Source organism: Chionomys nivalis, chromosome 22 (genome assembly GCF_950005125.1).
Source record: "Chionomys nivalis chromosome 22, mChiNiv1.1, whole genome shotgun sequence".
NCBI lineage: Eukaryota > Metazoa > Chordata > Mammalia > Rodentia > Cricetidae > Chionomys > Chionomys nivalis.
In genome coordinates, this window is record NC_080107.1 from 51,579,849 (window position 1) to 51,600,535 (window position 20,687).

Sequence of the window (20,687 nt, forward strand, 5' to 3'; positions counted from 1 at the left end):
TGAAAACCCCCGATAGTTTAGGTGTGAAGTCAGAATCTATCCATCTCCAGCACTGTGCAAGCCCAGTGTGCTCTGATGGGTAGGAGTTAATGTCTCTGCAGTCCATTTTGTCTAGATCAGCCTACAGTGCTGAGCATAACCTTGTCTTAGTATGCATTTGAAACTGAATTAATATGTTTCCTTTCTCTCCATTAGATTTGTGGAGATTGTCTTATGAAAAGTTCATGGGCTTAAAATTAGACAGATCTGGGACCAAATCTTGACTTGACCATTTCCTGACCTGTGACATTAGGCAAGTCACTTTACCTTTCTGGTGTTCCATTTTTCTGAAAAATAAGCTATTAATTTATTTCTGGATTCCATGGATATGTAGAGTACTCTTTTGGCTATGTAAGTGGCTTCATTTTATTCCTGTAACAGTCTTATAATACAGATTAGTCCTCTTAAAAGTGGAGAATCCAATACTCAAAAACAGAATAACTTGCCCAAGGTCATACAGCCCACATGCACTGCAGCATGTGTAGCCCCGAGTGTCTAATTCTAAAGCCTATGGCCTTCGCAGTAGCTAAGGCACAGACCTGGGAGCTAGCTGACACTCAGTAGATGTGAGTGTTTGTGGAGGGCAGAGATGCTCTTACAAACTTCTAGCACTTGATAGTGCCCTGTACACAAAGGCACTTAAGAAAAAGCCAATGCTTATTGTTTCTATGTATGCTTCTATTCTTCTGCTCACTGTATGTTCACTTTTTAGCTAAAGGGAAAGGACAACCCCAGGCCAGGGTGAATATTAACACAGCCTTGGTTGAGGATATAATCAACTTGGAAGAGGTGGATGAAGAAATGAAATCTGTGATGGAAGCACTCCAGGATAATTTCAATAAGACTCTCAACATAAGGACTGCACCAGGTTAGTGGCTAACCCCATGTTTCAGGGAGTGTTACAGTAGGATAGAACACGGGGGTCACCGTGCTTTGGCACCAGCTTTGGCACCACTAACTGGTGTTTATGAGCAGTTACTTTTCTGTAACTGAGGAGTTTCCTTGTCCAATTCCTGCTGTGGAATGTAAATGAGTTAACTGTATCATGGTTCTGGAATTGTGCTGCTTGTGTCCATTAAGTGACTGTCTCCCGTGGAGTAGCATTGTGCTTGGCCCGCGGAGAACCAGCATAACAGTAAACAAAACCTGTCATGATCAGTGCTTGTGGAATTACACTCTCACAAAGTAGTTTTTTTGTGGATACTATAAGCTTATGTGGGTATCTAGCCTCATAGTTCTATGTCCTTAGTCTGCTTTTTCTAGTTTGCCCTATTTGGCAGTTCTTATCCAGCACTGAAGACCAAATTCTGCAGACTTGCCCACCTGAGGCCATTCTCTGCCCATGAGCTTACCAGGAAGATTCCGTTTAGGTTAATAGCTTCCTAAAAGTGGCTTTTCTAAGTGGGAAATGTCAGAACTGTCTAGGAGAACTGTTTGCAGATGTAATAGAGAAGTGGGCTGTCAGCTAATGGTGCAAGCGGGCAGGAAAAATCCAATTGCTGTTAAGTTGGCCTTTTGCGAGTTGTCATCATCCTATAGTTAAGTCTGAGACCCCCTCTGAAGGTGTCTTTGGGAACTTCAGCCTCTCCCACTCATGTTTTGATTGGGGAGGTTTGTAAGGAAAATAGAAGATATTTCACGAACTTGTTTCTGAAAAGTACTCAGTTCATTATAAAAATGATCAGAACCACGTTGAGTTCAAAGATGTGATCTGGTGTGGGACTAGAAGGCAGTTCCTGGCATTTGTTAACCTTTGTGCTGGAGTGTTTCTGCCTTTGCTGACAGTAAAGCGTGCCATTCAATCTTTCCCAACTGTTTATTTTAAGCTTGCTTATTATTTTAGGTATGAAACTGATAAAGTGCTCTGTCTCCCCTGTGCTTTCTGCCTGTTAACATTCTGCAGCCGAAACCAGAGAACAGCTTGAGAGAAGCTCAGGGAGAAATGTGATACTTAAAATGAGCCGGCCAGTTCCACTCTTGTTGAACTTATGAAGATGATGGGCTCGGAAAGAGGGTGGGAGTGTAATTTGTTAACTGTTAACCTCTGAGAAAATGAGGGACAGGAGTGAGCTTGAGGGAGATTCCCACTGGGGACAGATTGAGGGGAAGGGTTTGATGCATTATGTTGATAAAGATTGAGGGATAGGCACCATTACAACTGCACACTGCCCATGTGGGGCCTTCTGTGGCAAAGGCTCTTAACAGCCAGTCAGGGAGGCGGAGCTAAGATCTATCTTCAGCAGACCTCCCCTTGGATCTCCCCTTCTTTTCCTTGGGCTAAGATTGTGTAGTGTTCTGTGTAGATTTTGAGGCTGTGAAGAAGCTGGGTAAAACAAGCTACACATAGCCCGTGCTGTCTGCTAGACTGGCTCTTCTATATCATTTCTTGCTGTTTCCTGGACCAGCAGCACTTTCTTCTTCACTGCCTTCCATCCTGTGTCTGTCTCAGAGACAGCAGATGTCTGTCAACACTTGTCTGAGATGCAGGTTTGATCTCTCTTTCCTGCTGCTTCCCCTTTGTCCTTCATTCATCTGTATGTTTGCCACAGTAGTACTGAACACTACTGTAATAGGTATGGACATGGAGAGGGAAGATCTGGTTCCTAATGTCCAGGAATTTAGAACCTCAGATGAAAGGGCAGACAAGTAAACCGATGCGTATAAAAATGACCTAATAGCAAAACAGTGGAGACCTGGCTTTGGAGGTGGTCTTGCCTAGACTTGGATTTAAGTTCTGTTATTAAGAGCTGTTGTGATATTGGCAAGTGGTTCTGTTTACCTCAGTTTCCTCATCTGTAAAATGGTGGCAGCAATAATCATAAGATAATGAAAGCAAGTAATATTAAAAAGCATTAGCACTGGAGCTTTGCTTATAGGACATATTCAGTCACTTAAGACTGCCATCATTATTACCGAGACACGCTTAGAATGCATGGGGGCTTAGAAGAAGGGTCTGCAATACAACTGAGATTAGATACCACCACAGCGAGACTTTATAGAAGGAGCAAGAATTATCGCAGTAAAGTAGACTGGGATATCTACTATCCCACATAGTAGACTACAAAGTGAGCGCCAGGCCAGCCAAAGCTACATAGTAAACCTGTTTTTAAAAAAAATAAAATATCAGAAATTAGGGTCTAAAAAAAAAAAAAGAAAGAAAAAAATAGTCTAAAAAAAAAGAAAAAAAAAGTATCGAGGAAAAAAATCACATTCTAGAATTTTATAGCAGCCATGCTCACTCAGCTTACTGAATACTAGGGTCACGAGAGTGAGTCAGCAGACCCAGCTTCAGATATGATTTGTTCAAGGGCTGCTGAGGAAATGATTAATGAATCTAAAATTCAATGAATTGAGCGATTCAGTGTTATTAAGATACAGTTCTCTTCAGCTTGATTTATTGATGTATGGAAACCTGGAACTAAAATTGCTAAGTGATTATAGTTACTTTGTTGTTGTTATTGTTTGTTCATGTTTTGTTTTCCAAGACAGGGTTTTGCTGTGTTGCTTTGGCTGTCCTGGAACTCGCTCTGTAGATCAGGCTGGCCTCAAACTCAGCGATTCGCCTGCCCTTCTGCCTCTCTGACTGTTGTAATTACAGACATATGCCACCACTGCACAGTGATTATAGTTAATTTTAAAAGATGAGAAAACATTAAAAAAATTATAAAGTGATTTAGTCAACTAATTTATGTCAATCAATGGCTGATTTTGTAGATCACTTTTGGTGATGTGGTCAGTTACAAAAATGTTAACTAGTCAATGAACATGGTAGATATTTCCAATCTTGTGAGTCCTTCAACTCCTTTAACCATTGCTTTTTAATTGTTTTGTTTGTTTTTGTTTTTCAAGATAGGGTTTCTTTGTGTAATTCTGACTGTCCTAGAACTCATTCTGTAGAACAGACTGGCCTCTAACTAACAGATCTGCCCTACCTCTGCCTTCCAAGTACTGGAATTAAAGGCGTGTACCACCACCACTAGGATGTTTTGAAATACTTAAAGTAGACATCTATACTTAGTTAAGTTTATTCTTGTTTTTAAGTTATGGTGAATTAAGTAGCTTTTATAATTTCAAAAAAAGGAGAAGTATATTCCTAATAGAAGGAAAATTACATGCAAGGATATTAGTTTGATTAAAATACAAAACTTCCCAAAAAAATAATAGCATTATTGGGTAGTTATAATGCTTTTCAATATAGCTTTAAGTCTAATCCTCATTAAAGCCCTTGAAGTACAGTTTTTGTCTTATTTAAAGATCAGGAAATGGAGGCCCAGAAGGTGCTTAGAATCTGGAAGCAGTGAGCTGGTATTTGAATTTAGGTATTTGGATTTTAGAATCATGGTGACTTTTTATACTCCGATACTTTTTCAGGTTAAAGCCAGTGGTGTTAACCCCTGTCTATCATGATGACACTGAATCTGATTGAATACTCCAAATCAGGTCATTGGGTCATAGTGTGGTATTTACTGCATTAATCCTACACTGTATTCGAGAATAGCTTTAGTTTATTTGAAGGATACCTCTCCCACCTCCACAACCCCATTCTCTTTGTGTCTCAGAAAGAGCCATCCACGAGGGGTTCTTACTGTGAGTGGTAAGGGTTTCATTTGCATAGGAAACAGGGACTTTGAAGAATTTCCTATCTAGAGCTGTGGGTTTATTATCTTTTTTGACTTGAAAAAATTTGCCCAGGACTTTACAGAAATCAGGTGTTGAAAAAGATAAGATTTAGTATATATATATAGTGTGTGTGCGCATGCACGTGTGCGTGCGTGTGTGTGCATAGTACTTGTTTCTGAAGGGGGTCTCAGGACCAAAGGCAAGAGTGGCAAGAGGAACTTGTTCTAAACTGGCTATGTGCTAGAATTGTGTGGTGAATTAAAACATTACAACAGAATCAGGATATCTGGGGGTGCAAGAGTATGGACTAAAGCCCTGATGATTCTGTGCTCAGAATGTGTAGAGAAGGGAAGGACTTCCTGAAATCAGACTGGAGCACACTTGAGCTTGACTCTTGGCTCTTGATTGGTTTTCACTTGATAACTCTGATCTTGGTCCATTTATCTTCCTCAAGTTTCATTTTCTCATCTCTAAAGTGGTGGTAATAATAATAGCATTATTATTAATAATACTGAGGGGCAGGAGGAGTTAACTTTACAGTGCTTGTTCTTTGGTATGTCATGTAGTTGGCCGTTTCTCCAGTGACTGCTGGAGTCGTCACTAATTCTGTAAGCAGCAGCTATTTTTATGCTGAGTTGGAAACCGAGAGAGAGGGTAAGTGATTTATTCCTTAGTGGTCTTGTAGCTAGTAAGTGGCAGAGTTACTGACGGGAGGACCAGTACTTTTCAGTTTCAGCTTTGTGCTAGATAGTTTACTGTATCAACTCCACACAACTGAAATCAGCCGAGAGGCGGGAACCTCATGTGAGAAAATGCCTCTCTAAGATGAGGATGTAGGCAAGCCTGTGAGCATTTTCTTAATTAGTAATTGAAGGGGGAGGGCCCAGCCTTTGTGGGCAGTACTTTTCCTGTGCTGGTGGTCCTGGGTTCTCTAAGCCAGTAATCAGCACCCCTCCATGACCTCTGCATCAGCTCTTGCTTCCAAGTTCCTGCCCTGCTTGAGTTCCTGTCCTGGCTTCCTTCAGTGATGATCTGTCCTAGGTCACAGGAAAGACTTTAAGTCCAGGCAAACCAGAATGGTTACTTACCTTGGTTCTAGTAAGGAATTCGTGGTTCATTGCATACTCTATCCACTGCCTGAAAATGCTCCTGTGAACAGCCTCGTCACATCTGGAAGGGATTCCTGTGTGCTGAATTTTAGATAAGGATATCTAACTTAGATAAATTAGATAAAAAGATATGGGCTTCTAAAGTCTTTTAGAATTCTAAAACCTTCTTGCTTTTTCCTTAGGATCCCTTGATCATATTACTGTGGTAACTGCTGATGGGAAGCTTGCTTTAAATCACATTGGCCAGATCTCCATGAAGTCACCACAGTTGATTCTGGTGAATATGACCAGTTTCCCAGAGGTAAGGTGCCTCATTGAAAGGTATCTGTCTTCAGTCTTTTGAATAGTGGAGGTTTGATCAGGTCAGAAGGAAATGTTCCCTTTAGTTTGGGAAGGAATTTATTAAAGAAAATATAGGACAAGATAAGTCTCTTATCTCTAAAGTTTTAAAAAAAAATGATTATCTTTACTTCATGTGCATTGGTGTTTTGTCTGTGTGTATGTCTGTATGATGGTGTCAGATCTCCTGGAACTTCTAAAAAAATTGTCCAGGATTTTATAGAATTCAGGTGTGGAAAAGATCAGATCCAGGAAAACAATGATATATTTGTATCACTGTATATAGTTGTGAGCTGCCATGTAGGTACTGGGAATTGAACCTGGGTCCCATGGAAGAGCAACCAGTGCTTTCAACCACTATTTCTCCAGCCCCATCTCTTAAGTTTTTACCTGTTAAATGCAAATGTTATAGCGACCAAGTAAGTAATTCGAAAAGCAATAATGGAGAGATTGTGATTGGCTCTTTGGGGCAGTGTAAGGCTTTGGTAACCTGTTATCTTAGTTACTTATCTATTGCCATGACAAAACACTACTATCAGGGCAGTTCATAATAAAAAAAAAAAAAAAAGCATTTAACTTGAGGCTCACAGTTCTAGAGAGTTAGTCTACGACCATGATGGGAGGGTGGGGGAGGACATGGCAGCAGGTAGGCATGGAGCTAAAGCATAGGTAAGAACTTTTGAAACCTCAAAACTGACCCCCAATGACTCACCTTCTAGAAGACCACACCTCCTAATCCCTCCCAAACAGTTCCAACAACTAGAGACCACACATTCAAATATGTGAGCCATAGAGGGGGATTCTCATTCAAATCGGCATGCCTGGACACCATGTGGCCTATCTGTGGGGCACCTCTGTCCAGTTCTTGTTGATAATTGCCAGGCAGAAATGTAGGCCTGGGAATTAGTATTAACAGATGCTCCAGTTTTTACTTCCGAGAGACATCAGTAACCCCAAATTTTGTACAAAGTCTTTTTGTTCTCTAAATGTTTTGGACTGGTTTACTTTTCTCTTTTTAAAATATGGGCATCCAGGAGGGCTGGCATGCGTTTGTTTTCTTAAGTCTTGGGAGGTGGAGGCGGGATAATCAGGAGTTCAAGGATAACTTAGGCTATACAAAACAAACAAAAAACCTTGAGCCGAAATAAAACATTTTAATGGGCTAGATATGGCCTGGGAGCTGCCATTTTGTTACTTCTATATTAGAATTTGGAGAAGACCCTCCAAGACTTCACCTTCTTTCAGACTAGACAGAACAATATAAGCAATGCCTGGCATTAGAGAATGGAAGATGAGTTGCGTTCAACCTTGGGGCTCTATGGTTTTAACTGTAGTTGAGAAACCTAGAAAACGTGAAATCCAGTCCTCTCCTGCCACCACCGCCCGACCGTCCTGTTCTGGTCTCTGTGTCAGTAGCTGTGTCCGTGTCAGGCTGTGCATTGGATTTGACAAACCAGTTTAACAGTAGGAGCAGAACAAACCGTTTCCAGTCAGAAGGGTCCTGCGACTGATGCAGCAGGCACACTTTTGGATTTGTTGAACCACTGCCCTTCTCCGTTCTCTATCCTGCAACCACAGTGAACTTTAATGTTTCAAGGTATATGTTGGATTGTATCATTCTCACAATTCAAATGATCTTTAAGAAGTGAAAATTCAAAATGTTTACTGTGGACAAAAAGGCTTTGGTGATCTGGCCTCAGCCTGCATCCAGTCTGCAGTTCTGTTGCATTGTCTTCCTGGTACTCCGTTGTACTCAGACTGGCCTTAAAATACATCACGACTATTACACCCTCAGGGTGTTTGTAGGTACTGTTCTTGTGACTTGGAACATTTTCTGCTGGCTATTTGCCACTCATGTTTTGAATTTCAGTGTAGATGTCACTTTTTCACTAGATTGTAAGCTTGCAGTAGAAGAGTCATATATAACTTTTTCATTGTGTTCACATCAAACAGTGCTGGGCACATGGAATTGCTCCATACATTGTCTTTACATTGGTGGATATGTGTTATTAGGTATATGGAAAGGAAGCACTCATTCATGGCGTTACTGAGGAGCATAGAAACAGATGAAAAGGAACTGTCAACTTGTTCCCTGTTGTCTCCCTCTGAACCCTTGAGGCGTCTCTGCCCTGTTCATCTAATCCCATAGGCACTGTAGGCCAATTTAGGGACTAGCCTCCTAATTACACAGCTTGAAGACCTCATCAGGCAGATTGCTTTTCAGAGCCAACCACTTCTGTTTTTTTTTTTTTTTTTTTTTTTTTTTGAGACAGGGTTTCTCTGTGGTTTTGGAGTCTGTCCTGGAACTAGCTCTTGTAGACCAGGCTGGTCTCGAACTCACAGAGATCCGCCTGTCTCTGCCTCCCGAGTGCACTTCTGTTATTAAATGGCAAATGTTATTCACAGAAGTAGCACCTGATTGGCCACCAGAGCATCTCTTATGAGGCAGGAGGAGGTATTAACTGCTTAGTTTTTTCTTAGGAAGTTGGAGTATATTTTCTTCTTTCAATAAAGTATCTTTGCCATTTCTCTAGTGTGCCATCCCCTGGGTTCTGGAAAAGCTTACCCAGCATCTCAGTAGAGGGCACAGGCATAGGCACAGTGAGGAAGTGTGAGTTTCTTTATCTCATCTGGTGGGTGCATAAACCAACAGCTCTAACTAAACACTTCCTTCCCCCGGCTTTAGAATCTGCCCATAGAGTACTGAGGTTCATGACTTCAAAATGCTCAGCTAATCCTCCTTGTGTCTATAGAATTTCTTTCTGTTTCATGTGCAGTTGACTTTCTTTCCAAGCCTGGACATCTCTGTGTCATGCTGTTGTGACACAGTGCAGATTTACATGTAAACCTGTGTTTCATTTGTTTAGCATATATTCTGCTTGATAAATTATGCACACAGCTGTCCTCTTCCCGAAACATGCCTGAAGCTACAGTTAATGATGGGAAAGAAGAGAAGTGAATGAAAGCAGCATCATCTGAGCAAAAGCAAATAACAGTGACAACGGTAACACCATCAGTAGGCTCCATTATTTGTAGAAGAGGCAACAGGCTCAGAGAAGGGAAATGCCTCCCCTAGCTTCACACTGTTAGGCACATAGTTCTGCTCGACACGTGGGCTTGTACTCTTTTCACCATCCTGCGTTAACTCGCCGATGTCTTTTGCATCCTCCAAGTGAGTAGGTTTTATGTGGAGGGCTGGAAACTATTGGTGGTTAGAGATACTAGAGGTCTGTTTTCAGTACCTTATATTCTAGGGATTCACTGAGGTATAAAGAAATGGAAGGCCGGTAATTGATATGGAGCTAACAGAGTTGACTCTGAATTCTCAAGACCTTGTTTACCTGTATACAGACATTTTGCTATTTTTTGTCAATTATTGTGGCTTGGCAAGGACAGGCATTGCTAATTAATTGATAGTGGAACTCTTCTCTGCCAGTCCCCAGATTGGGTCAGTGATCTTTCTCAATATACAGTATGCCAGTATCCACTGCCAGTTGGTTAGTATGGAGAACAAAGCAACCAGTCTGCCTTTTGATATCAGGGAGTGTTCCCCTCCAGTGACAGAATTAAAAGCTAAAGATAAGGAATGGAAGTTGTATATGCATATGTGCCTTTTTTGTTTGACCTATGAATAGTTTAAACATATTGTTAGGGAAATGACTATAGTTTCCTAAGGCCTGAGTCCTACCATGTCAAATCAAACTATACATACCTAGATAAATTAGAAGACTTACTTTCAGTAAGTCTTTAGGAGAAATCTCAGTTAACATTTTTCCCTAAATATGAAGTCATAAAAAAACTAAAATGTAAAGTAAGGTTTTGAAGTAAAGTCAGGAGATGCATTTTCCAGTTGACTTAAATGGAATTACTAAGAGTATTCATTCAGCAAGCTTTTGTGGTTCACTGGCACTGTAGCTTCCACTGTGCAGGTGGAAATAGGGAGACATTGCCCAGCTTGGTGTCTGAGTGAGTACTCGTTCATCTACAGGGGAAGGTTGCATGGACTGAAAAGGAGCTTGGTGGTAGTAGAGTATGGTGGTTTGACTGGGAATGGCCCCCATAGACTCATGTGTTTGGATGCTTGGTATATAGGGAGTGGAACTATTAGGTGTGGCCTTGTTGGAGGAAGTGTGTCACTATGGAGGCAGGCTTTAAGGTCTCCTATGCTCAAGCTCGTCTCATTCTGCTGCCTATGGATCAGGATGTAGAACTCTCAGCTCCTTCTCACGTCTGTCTGCATGCTCTCATGCTTCTCGCCATGACGATAATGGGCTAACCTCTGAAACTGTAATCCAGCCCCAACTAATTGTTTTCCTTTAAAGAGTTACTGTGGTCGTGGTGTCTCTTCACAACAATGAAAACCCTACCTAAGACATAAGGGTGTGATAGCAGTGTTTTCTGGGTTATGTGGTGAGAAGCTATAGAAGGTTAGGAGGTGGGAGCTAGAGCTTCCTCTTCAAAGTGGGGACTCTTCCTTTACTCTTAACTCTACAAATGATTTTATAAAGGTGACTGTTCTCTGCAAGGAGATATTTTCTTTATTTTTGCCCAGTTAACTTGTTTATTTTTATGTATATGAGTGCTTATGTGTGCACTGTGTGCATGCATTATTCACAGGGGCCAGGAGATGGTGTTGGGTCTCCTGGAATTGGAGTTACAGATGGTTGTAAGCTGCTGTGAACCAAACTTGGGTGCCCTGTAAAAGCAGCAAGCACTCTTAACTGCTGAGCTGTCTCTCCAGTTCCACTTTTATATATATTGTTCATAGTTGTTTGCTTATGTAATAATTACTGAATACATTGAGCTTGAGGATCTGTAAAAAGAATAAAGACAAAGTAACAACATTAACCCAAATACAGCTCAGCCTCTCCTTACCCCTGAAAGTAACTGAAGTTTGATAGGTTGTCTCTTTTATTGCATCTTTCTTGGGCTGTCAAGGGATGCTGTCTATTCTAAAGGATGTGACTTTACCCTGTAGGCTCCTTGTTCATAATAAACAGGTGGTGCTTGGTTATAGCAGAGATCCCTTTCCAACACCGAAGGCCTATGATTTGAGGCAACATTTAAAAAATTTATTGTAGATACTTATACTTTGCCCACTCTTAGGTTCTACACATATGTGTATGGATGATCTGGTTTGTTGTCGTGATGCCATACAGATGTAGAATTAAGGTGATTTAAAGATGGAGTGGGTAAGTTTTTAGACACCTCCTCTAAAACAGGAACAGTGAAATGCTTGAAAAAGTAACATAGGTGTGTACCACCTTCCATGCCTTTCAAACGTAAAGCTGGAGGAACTCAAGGACAGGACTGACCTTTGAGTTCAAGTGGCATGAATCAGCTCTGGGACATGTCAGGAGCCTTGTTCTTCTGAGTTCATTGTCTTCCACCCACTTCCTGTTGTTTTTAGGATTGATAGAAGGTGCAGTGAGCATATTGTTCAAGTATGAGGTTGGACGTTAGGCAGTCTGTGTATCAGTGAGTCTGCAAGAGAAGTTCCTAAAGGATGTTAGGAGGACTTTACACACTCTCAATACATGGATATGGTTTGTTCATATAATAACTGCTCTTGACTGAATATTAACTCTGTGCCAGGCACTGAGTTAGGTATGTTGCTTGCATCATCTCATTGCTTTTGTGATACATAGGTACCATATCATCTCAGATTATGAATGGTCAAATTTATTGCTCAGGGTATGTGGTCCCAAAGCTGGATTTAAAGTGAAGTTTTTCTGATTCCAAGACCCATGCTTTTCTTCTGTCACTCTGCTTTTTCTGTGGTGCACAGCAGTGGAGGTTTACTGCTCATTCCAAAGCGTGAGTTTGGTATGAGTGTAGATGTGAATGAGTTAAATTTATTTACTCATTCCAAACCGGCACTGGTATATTTTGAGTGTAAAATGTCAACTGGAATTTTTAACGTATGAAATCTTTCATCTGTCTTTACACCAATCTTTGCACAGACCAGCCCTCCTCCCTTGAGGATTTATTGTGGTTTTGATCTGTGTTGCCTCAAATCATTGAAATCTTTTCAAAGAAGCAGAGCTGTTTTCTTTTTCTTTTTTCTTCTTTCTTTTTTTCCTTCCGCAATACACTGGTACCAGGAGTGGACATGGCTTGCTATTCAGCTTGATCAAAGCACTCTACACCAGTGTAACTTCCTGATCTTACTGGTAACAGAACTAAATGTTTCCATGTTCTGCCAAGATGGGTTGCCAGTTATCGACAGAGGGCTTGCATCTGGTAATAATTATTTACTAATTCTGTTTACCTTTTGATCTGGTTTTCAGTGTACAGCTGCAGCTGTCAAGGCTATAAGAGAAAGTGGAATGAATCTGAACCCAGAAGCGGAAGGGACACTAATTCGGGTACCTATCCCCAAGTAAGTTTGCCTGAAATCCACGTTTTTCAGTGACACAGAGTAGTTGTCTTTGCATGGAAACTAATACCCTGAGACATTTGGGCCAATGGCGTGACCTATTATCCACATCCTTCATCCTGGCTAAGCTGTGAGGTCAGTTTGCTGATGCAGATTTGTTTATCTCATATCTGTGTGTGCTACAGCAGTAAGCTTATGAACACCTTGTCCCTACACTTTCTGACTGGGAAGTTAGGACAAGTTAGCACATCAAGTCATTACAGATTAAATGAAATAAATTCTGGGGGAAAGGAAAGCTACTAGTATCCAGGAGGGAGTGATTGACAGGTGTGATAGTGGGAGGGTCGTTTAAGGAGTTATCATTTCTGCTGAGAGCAGATGATGAGGGGGAGTCATCAGCCTGGAGGAAGCCTGCAAAGAAGGGTGAGTGGCAAGCACAAAGGCCTCAGTTCAGAAAGCAACTTGACACTTGTCAACTCTAACCCCGTGTTCCTTGTCGGATTATTTTTACGTTACTCTTTGGTAATTGAAGAATTAAAGGCGTAAGTCCAGAGTAGTGGGTTTTTTTTGTTTGTTTGTTTTGCTTCTTCATGGATTTTTAAGTGAATAAGAATAGATCTTCCTTCTTGAATTTAAAAAGAGAAGACAAGGCTGATGAGATGGCTTAGTGGATAAAACCCTTGCCATAGAAGCCTGGCAGTGAGTTCCATCCCTGAAGCCCTCATACAGGCAGAAAGAACTGACTCTACATAGTTTTTCTCTGGCCTCCATATGTGGGCTGTGACAGCAACTCCCAATACGCAGGCTCACTTCCTGCTTCCACAGCAATAAATGAAAGCTTTAAAAAGAAAAGATAGTACTTGGGAAGTGGGGTCAGGAGGATCACAAGTTCAGGGCCAGCCTGGTCTACACAACAAAATCCTTCCTCGAAAGAACAGACAAGATGGTGGCATGTTTGAGTAAAAGAAAAGCTGGTGTGTCTGAAGCACAAGGAGAGGGTAGTGAGAACAAGGGTTGGGTTAGTTCTGACAGTGGAGACTTCACAGGCCATGGAAGGAACTGGGATTTCTCCTAATGGTAGTGATAAGCCATTGAAGGGTGCAAGCAAAGGATTGATCTGACAGGGACTTTGCAAGTGTCTCTCTCATTGCTGATTAACGTGGAATATTGGGGACAAAGTGGACATAAAAAGAACAGTAAAATTACGGCAGTCTAGGTGAGACCTGAGCCATGGTTACACAGCAGAAGAACCCCCGTTCCTACACAGTGCCTCACACTGACCAGTTGTGCCAGGCCCTTTCCTAGTTATTGGGGTATAGCAGTAAGCCAAACCAGAAAGCTCCTTGTTCCTTCGGAGCTCACCTGCTAGTTGAGCAGATATAATGAACTCCATAGTGTCTGGTGTTGGTAAGATCTATGAAGAGTCAGCGTGCAAAGAGATGGAAGAGGACTGCTGAGATGGCTCCGTGAGTAAGAGCACTCAATGCTCTTGCAGAGGGTCAGGCTTCAGTTCCTGGCACCTATACTAGGCAGCTTACAACTGTATCTCCAGTTCCAAGAGATTTCATATGCCCTTTGGCATTGTCTTATTTACTATTGGTGTGATAAAACACCATGACCAAGGCAGCCTATGCATCGGAGAATTTATTTGGGGCTGGTAGTTCCAGAGAGATAGAATCTATCACCATTGTGGCAGGAGCATGGTGGCAGGCAAGCAGGCATGATGCTGGAACAGCAGCTGAGACCTCACAAACAGAAGACAGAGTGTACAGTGGGGGTGACAAGATTCTTTTTTGAAACTTCAAAGCCAACCCCACACTTCCTCTAACAAGGCCATACCTCTAAATCCTTCCACGGTCCCACCAACCAGGGACCGAGTGTTATACACTGAATGAGGGCCATTCCCATCCACACCACTCAGACTCAGCACTTGCACATGTGTGGTGCACATGAACTCATGTAGACATGCCCACACACACATAATTTTTTTAAAAAATATTTTTAAGAAAGATAAATTTGGGGGCTCTAGAGAAGCAAGCAAGATTCAGGAAGGAAGGGATATTTAAATGATTAAAGCAGTGACATCGTCCAAACAGCAAAAGGGAAATAGAATGACTAGGGTTCCTTTTGTGTCACCTGTCATCCTGTATTTCTTTGTAGAAATTGCTTCATTTGTTATATGATCCCTTTAAAGTAATTTTTCCAATTAGGAAAGTTTAGTCTCCAAGAGGTAAACTAGTGCTGCCCAGGTTTCCTTGGCTACAAAGAGTCACAATGACATCTTGTTAGGCGGCCAGGTGTGTGAGACCATCCTGCCTCCGCCTTGAGAGTGCTGTGAGTACAGATGTGTACCACCACACTCAGCTGTGAGAACAGCCATAACCCTGGGGGAACTGACAGCTTCCTTGACTATACTTTTTCCTGCCGTAAGGCCAGAAAATAGCTATGTTCTTGATACTATATCAAACGGAATTAACACTCTGCTCTAAAATCTTGTGAACTGGCTAGTATAACTTGTGTTTAACAGCCGTAAAATCTTGGGTTCAAGTTCAGTGCCTGTTTGCTTGGGAAGTGTCTTCTCAGCATGTGTGTATTCCAGTCTCTGCTGAGGGCACAGAGACCTTATGCTTGCTCATAGACCATTTGTCAGGCTCTTTGTTTGTATTACCTCCAGCTACTTGGGAAAACCACTGTGACCCACAACACAGTTTATAGACAAAAAGCTCTGAAGCTTCGAGAAATAGAGATTGCCATGATCATATGACCTATATTGGCAGACAAGATTTGAAATCGTGAGTTTTTTTGTTACTTTCTATTCCGATGAATAATTCTGGAAAGTACTGAAAGTAATTATAAATATCAGAAGCGAGATTTAGAAGAGGAGGGGCTGGACAGATAGCTCGACAGTTGGGGGTGCTCTGTTCTTCCAGAGATCTCAAGTTCAGTTCCTAGCACCTTCTTACCATCTTACAACTGTCGACACCTTCTTCTCGCCACATTGAGTACCCACACATATTTGGCATATAACCACAGAGACATACACATATGTGTAGATAAAAATAAAAGAAACCTTTAAAAATTACTTTTAAATATTACAAGAGAAATAGATTGTCGGCAGCATCTTCATCCTCTGGTTGTTAAACTTCTGTCTGTAGTCTTGTAGGCCACTTCACTTTTCTGAGCTTTGTCTTTCTCATGGACCAGATGAAAGGGCTATGCTCGGGTCTGTAGGTCCCTTACTGGTCCTCAAATTCTGCAATGCTACGAACTTGTGTTGCTAATGTATACTCTTGGCTTGGGTTCTTTTCAAAGCAGCCCAAACACTTTTCACATTTTTATTTGAAAGGTCAGATTGACATAACACACATCTCTGCAACCCCACTGGAGTTAACAGTTGCCCTTGGTGTGTCGAACATAAGCTTGAAGTATCAGTGTGTTTAACTTGTATTTTCAAAGATGTAGGATTTGTTACATCGGTTTTTTACATTATTTTATCTTGGCTAATGGATGTAATCCAAGAGAAAATTGACAAACCAAAGCCCTCTGCTCCTGCAAACCTCATTTTTTATATACTTTCTTCTCCTTGACAAGGTGGTAGGGTCATAAGGCCCCTTACTGAATTATGTGTTTGGTAGTTTTCCAGATAAAAAATGAACGGTCTGTTCTTTATTATGGTAGCTGTGTCATGTGAGGGGATAAAAGTTGATTTTAAAGTAAAAGTACCAAAGTTTTCATTAGTTTTTGGCAGTAACTTCCATATGACTCTAGCAGATTGCTGTGTTTACAGTTGATTATTTGTGAAGTAGATTAAAAAGTATACAATGATAGACAGAGATTTCATGTGATTAAGAGAGATAATAACGAATATGATTTCTTTAAAGAAATAACATACACTGTTCCTTCTGTAAGCAGTGAATGGTAAGGAGTGAGGAAGGGGTAATACACTGGACACCACTCTGCTGAGAGCTTTCGAGTGCCTGATACACTGGGGAAGCAGGGGAGCACAGTGCTTAGATTAACCCTGCTCCCATGTGTACTGAATTGGGATCCAGCTCTTCTTTTTGGCTGCATGACAATAGGGGCTCCCAATTTACTCAGGAGATCTTGTCTTTTTCTACTTTCTACTTCCCATGTAGATTAGATCTATGTAAGTCTCTCTTAGTGTCCTCATTATTGTCAAAGTTCTCTGGGATTGTGGTTTGAGAGCTGGCTTTCTTTGCTTTATGTTTAAAAACGACCTATGAGTGAGTACATGTGATAATTGTCTTTCTGTGTCTGGGTTACCTCACTCAAAATAATGTTTTCTAGCTCCATCCATTTTCCTGCAAAATTCATGCTGTCATTTTTTTCTGCTGTGTAGTACTCCATTGTGTAAATGTACCACATTTTCCTTATCCATTCTTCGGGCATTTAGGTTGTTTCCAGGTTTTGGCTATGACAAACAAGGCTGCTATGAACATAGTTGAGCACATGTCCATGTGGCACAATTGAGCATCCTTTGGATATATACCCAAAAGTGGTATTACTGGGTCTTGAGGAAGGTTGCCTCCTAATTTTCTGAGAAGTCGCCACACTGACATCCAAAGGGGTTGTACCAGCTTGCATTCCCACCAGCAATGCAGAAGTGTTCCCTTTTCCCCACAATCTCTCCAGCATAAGATGTCATCAGTGCTTTTGACCTTGGCCATTCTTACAGGTATAAGATGGAATCTCAGAGTTGTTTTGATTTGCATTTCCCTGATGATTAAGGATGTCGAACATTTCCTTAAGTGTCTTTCAGCCATTTTAGATTCCTCTGTTAAGAGTTCTCTGTTTAGGTCTGTACTCCTTTTTTTTTTTTTTTTTTTTTTTTTTTTTGGATTATGTGTTCTTTTGGTGTCCAATTTCTTGAGTTCTTTATATATTTTGGAGATCAGACCTCTGTCTGATGTGGGGTTAGTGAAGATCTTTTCCCATTCTGTAGACTGTTGTTTGTCTTGTTGACTATGTCCTTTGCTTTACAGAAGCTTTTCAGTTTCAAGAGGTCCCATTTATTAATTGTTTCTCTCAGTGTCTGTGCTGCTGGGGTTCTATTTAGGAAGTGGTTCCCTGTGCCGATGTGTTCAAGTGTACTTTCCATTTTCTCTTCTGTAAGGTTCTGTGTGGCTGGCTTTATGTTGAGGTCTTTGATCCATTTGGATTTGAGTTTTGTTCAAGGTGATAGATATGGGTCTATTTTCATTCTTCTGTATGTTGATATCCAGCTATGCCAGCACCACTTGTTAAATATACTTTATTTTCTGCATTTGACATTTTTTGCTTCTTTTTAAAGATCAGGTATTCGAAGATGTGTGGATTGATATCCAGGTCTTCTATTCAGTTCCATTGGTCCTCCTGTCTGTTCTTATGCCAATATCAGGCTGTTTTCAGTACTATAGCTCTGCAGTAGAGTTTGCAGTCAGGGATTGTGATGCCTCCAGAAGTTCTTTTATTCTACAGGATTGTTTTGTCTATCCTGGGGTTTTTGCTCTTACATATGAAGTTGAGTACCGTTCTTTCGAGGTCTTTGAAGAATTTTGCTGGGCATTGCATTGAATCTGTAACCAGCACCATTTGTTGAAGATATTTTCTTTTTTCCATTGTATAATTTTAGCTTCTTTCTTAAATATCAGGTGTTCATAGGTGTGTGGATTAATATCTGGGTCATCGATTCGATTCCACTGGTTAACCTATCTGTTTTTATGCCAATACCAAGCAGTTTTCATTACTGTAGCTCTATAAAAGAGCTTGATGTCAGGGATGATGATGACTGTGGAAGTAAAGTACAGGATTGTTTTGGCTATCCTGGTTTTTTTGTTGTTGTTCTTTTGAGGTCTGTGAAGAATTGTTGGGATTTTGATGGGTATTGCATTGAATCTGTAGATTGCTTTTGGTAGGATTGCCATAATTATTATGTTGGACTAAGAGCATGGGAGATCCTTCCATTTTCTGATATCTTCACTTTTTTTTTTTTTTTTAAAGTACTTGTTCTTTTCGTACAGGTCTTTCACTTGTTTGGTTAGTGTTACCCCAAAATATTTTATGTTATTTGTGGCTGTTGTGAATGGTGATGGTTCTCTGATTTCTTTCTCAGCTTCTTTATCTCTGTATATAGGAGGGCTACTGATTTTTTTGAGTTGATCTTGTATCCAGCCACATTATTGAAGGTGTTTATTTGCTGTAGGAGTTCCGTGTTAGAATTCTTGGGGTTACTTATATATAGTGTTATATCATCTGTGAATAGTGAAAGTTTGACTTCTTCCTACCCAATTTGTATCTCGTTGATCTTCTTTTGTTGTCTTACTGCTCTTGTTAGAACTTCAAGAACTATGTTGAATAGATATGGAGAGAGTGGGCAGTCTTGTCTTGTTCATGATTTTAGTGTAATCACTTTGAGTTTCTCTCCATTTAATTTGATGTTGACTGTCAACTTGCTGTATATTGCTTTTATTATGTTTAGGTATGAACCTTGTATCCCTGATCTTTCCAAGATCTTTATCATGAAGGAATGTCAGATTTTTGTTGAATGCCTTTTCAGCACCTAATGAGATGATTATATGTTTTTTCTCTCAGTTTATACATGTAGTGTTTACATCAATACAATTTCTTTCTTTTTCTTTTCTTTTCTTTCTTTCTTTCTTTCTTTTTTTTTTTTTTTTTTTGGTTTTTCAATACAGGGTTTGTCTGTGGCTTTGGTTCCTGTCCTGGAACTAGCTCTTGTAGACCAGGCTGGTCTCAAACTCACAGAGATCCGCCTGCCTCTGCCTCCCGAGTGCTGGGATTAAAGGCGCGCGCTGCCACTGCCCGGCAATCAATAGATTTTCATATGTTAAACCATCCCTACATGTCTTGGATGAAGCTGAGTTGCTCATAATAAATGATTTTTTTTATGTGTTCTTGGATTCAATTTGTCAATATTTTATTGAGTATTTTTGCATCAATGTTCATGCGGGAGATTGTAGTTCTCTTTCTTGGTTTTGGTATCAGGGTAACTGTAACCTCACAGAAAGAGTTTGGCAATGTTCCTTTTATTTCTATTAGGTGGAACAATTTGAGGAGTATAGATATTAGCTCTTCTTTAAAGTTCTGGTAGAATTCTGTGCTAAAACTATCCGGCACTGGGCTTTTTTGGCTTGGAGGCTTTTGATGACAGCTTCTATTTCTTTCTTTTTTTTTTTTTTCTTTTTTCGAGACAGGGTTTCTCTGTAGTTTTGGAGCCTGTCCTGGAACTAGCTCTTGTAGACCAGGCTGGTCTCGAACTCACAGAGATCCACCTGCCTCTGCTTTGTAGGTTATAGGTCTATTTAAATTGTTTACCTGCGAGACCAGCCTGGTCTACAAGAGCTAGTTCCAGGACAGGCTCCAAAACCACAGAGAAACCCTGTCTCAAAAAAAACCAAAAAACCAAAAAAAAAAAAAAATTGTTTACCTGGTCTTGATTTAATTTTGGCTTGTGGTACCTATCAAAAAAATTATCAATTTCTTTTACATTTTCCAATTTGTAGTATGATCTAATAAGTCTCTGGATTTCCTCAGTGTCTGTTGTTATATCCCCCTTTTAATTTCTGATTTTGTTAATTTGGATGTTTTTTCGCTGCCTTTTGATTAGTTTAGATAATGGTTTTTCTGACTTGTTGATATTTCTCAAAGAACCAACTCTTTGTTTCATTGATTCTTTGTATTGTTTTTTTGTTTCTCTTTTATTGATTTCGGCCCTCAATTTGATTATTTCCTGTCCTCTATTCCTCCTGGGTGAGTCTACTTCTTTTTGTTCTAGAGCTTTCATGTGTGCTGTTAAGTCACTAATGTGAGCTTTCTCCATTTTCTTTAAGTGGGCATTTAGTGCTATGAACTTTCCTCTTAGCACTGCTTTCATAGTGTCTCATAGATTTGGGTATGTTGTGCCTTCATTTCCATTTAATTCTAGGAAGTCTTTAATATTTTTATTTCTTCCTTGACCCAGGGGTGATTCAGTTTCCATGAGTTTGTAGGCTTTCTGCAGTTAATCTTGTTGAATTCTAAATTTAAACATGGTGATCCAATAAGATACAGGGTGTTATTCCATTTTTTTTAATCTGTTGAGGTTTGCTTTGTTATCAAGAATGTGGTCAATTTTAGATAAGATTCCATGAGGTGCTGAGAAAAAGGTCTATTCTTTTGTGTATGGATGGTATATTCTGTAG

At 40.4% G+C, this 20,687-nt stretch overlaps 1 protein-coding gene across 2 annotated transcripts in view; it reads left to right on the forward strand.

Moving 5' to 3' along the window:
* The window catches only part of Mrrf (mitochondrial ribosome recycling factor), a 67,834-nt gene that overhangs the window by 18,267 nt on the left and 28,880 nt on the right, over positions 1 to 20,687 (forward strand). Inside the window, exons 3-5 of one of the 2 annotated variants that reach the window (XM_057755129.1) lie at positions 752 to 907; positions 5,951 to 6,069; positions 12,398 to 12,489. In XM_057755129.1, the coding sequence (XP_057611112.1) occupies positions 752 to 907; positions 5,951 to 6,069; positions 12,398 to 12,489 (367 nt within the window). The remainder of the gene's footprint in view (positions 1 to 751; positions 908 to 5,950; positions 6,070 to 12,397; positions 12,490 to 20,687) is intronic. The other variant, XM_057755131.1, reaches the window with a different exon arrangement.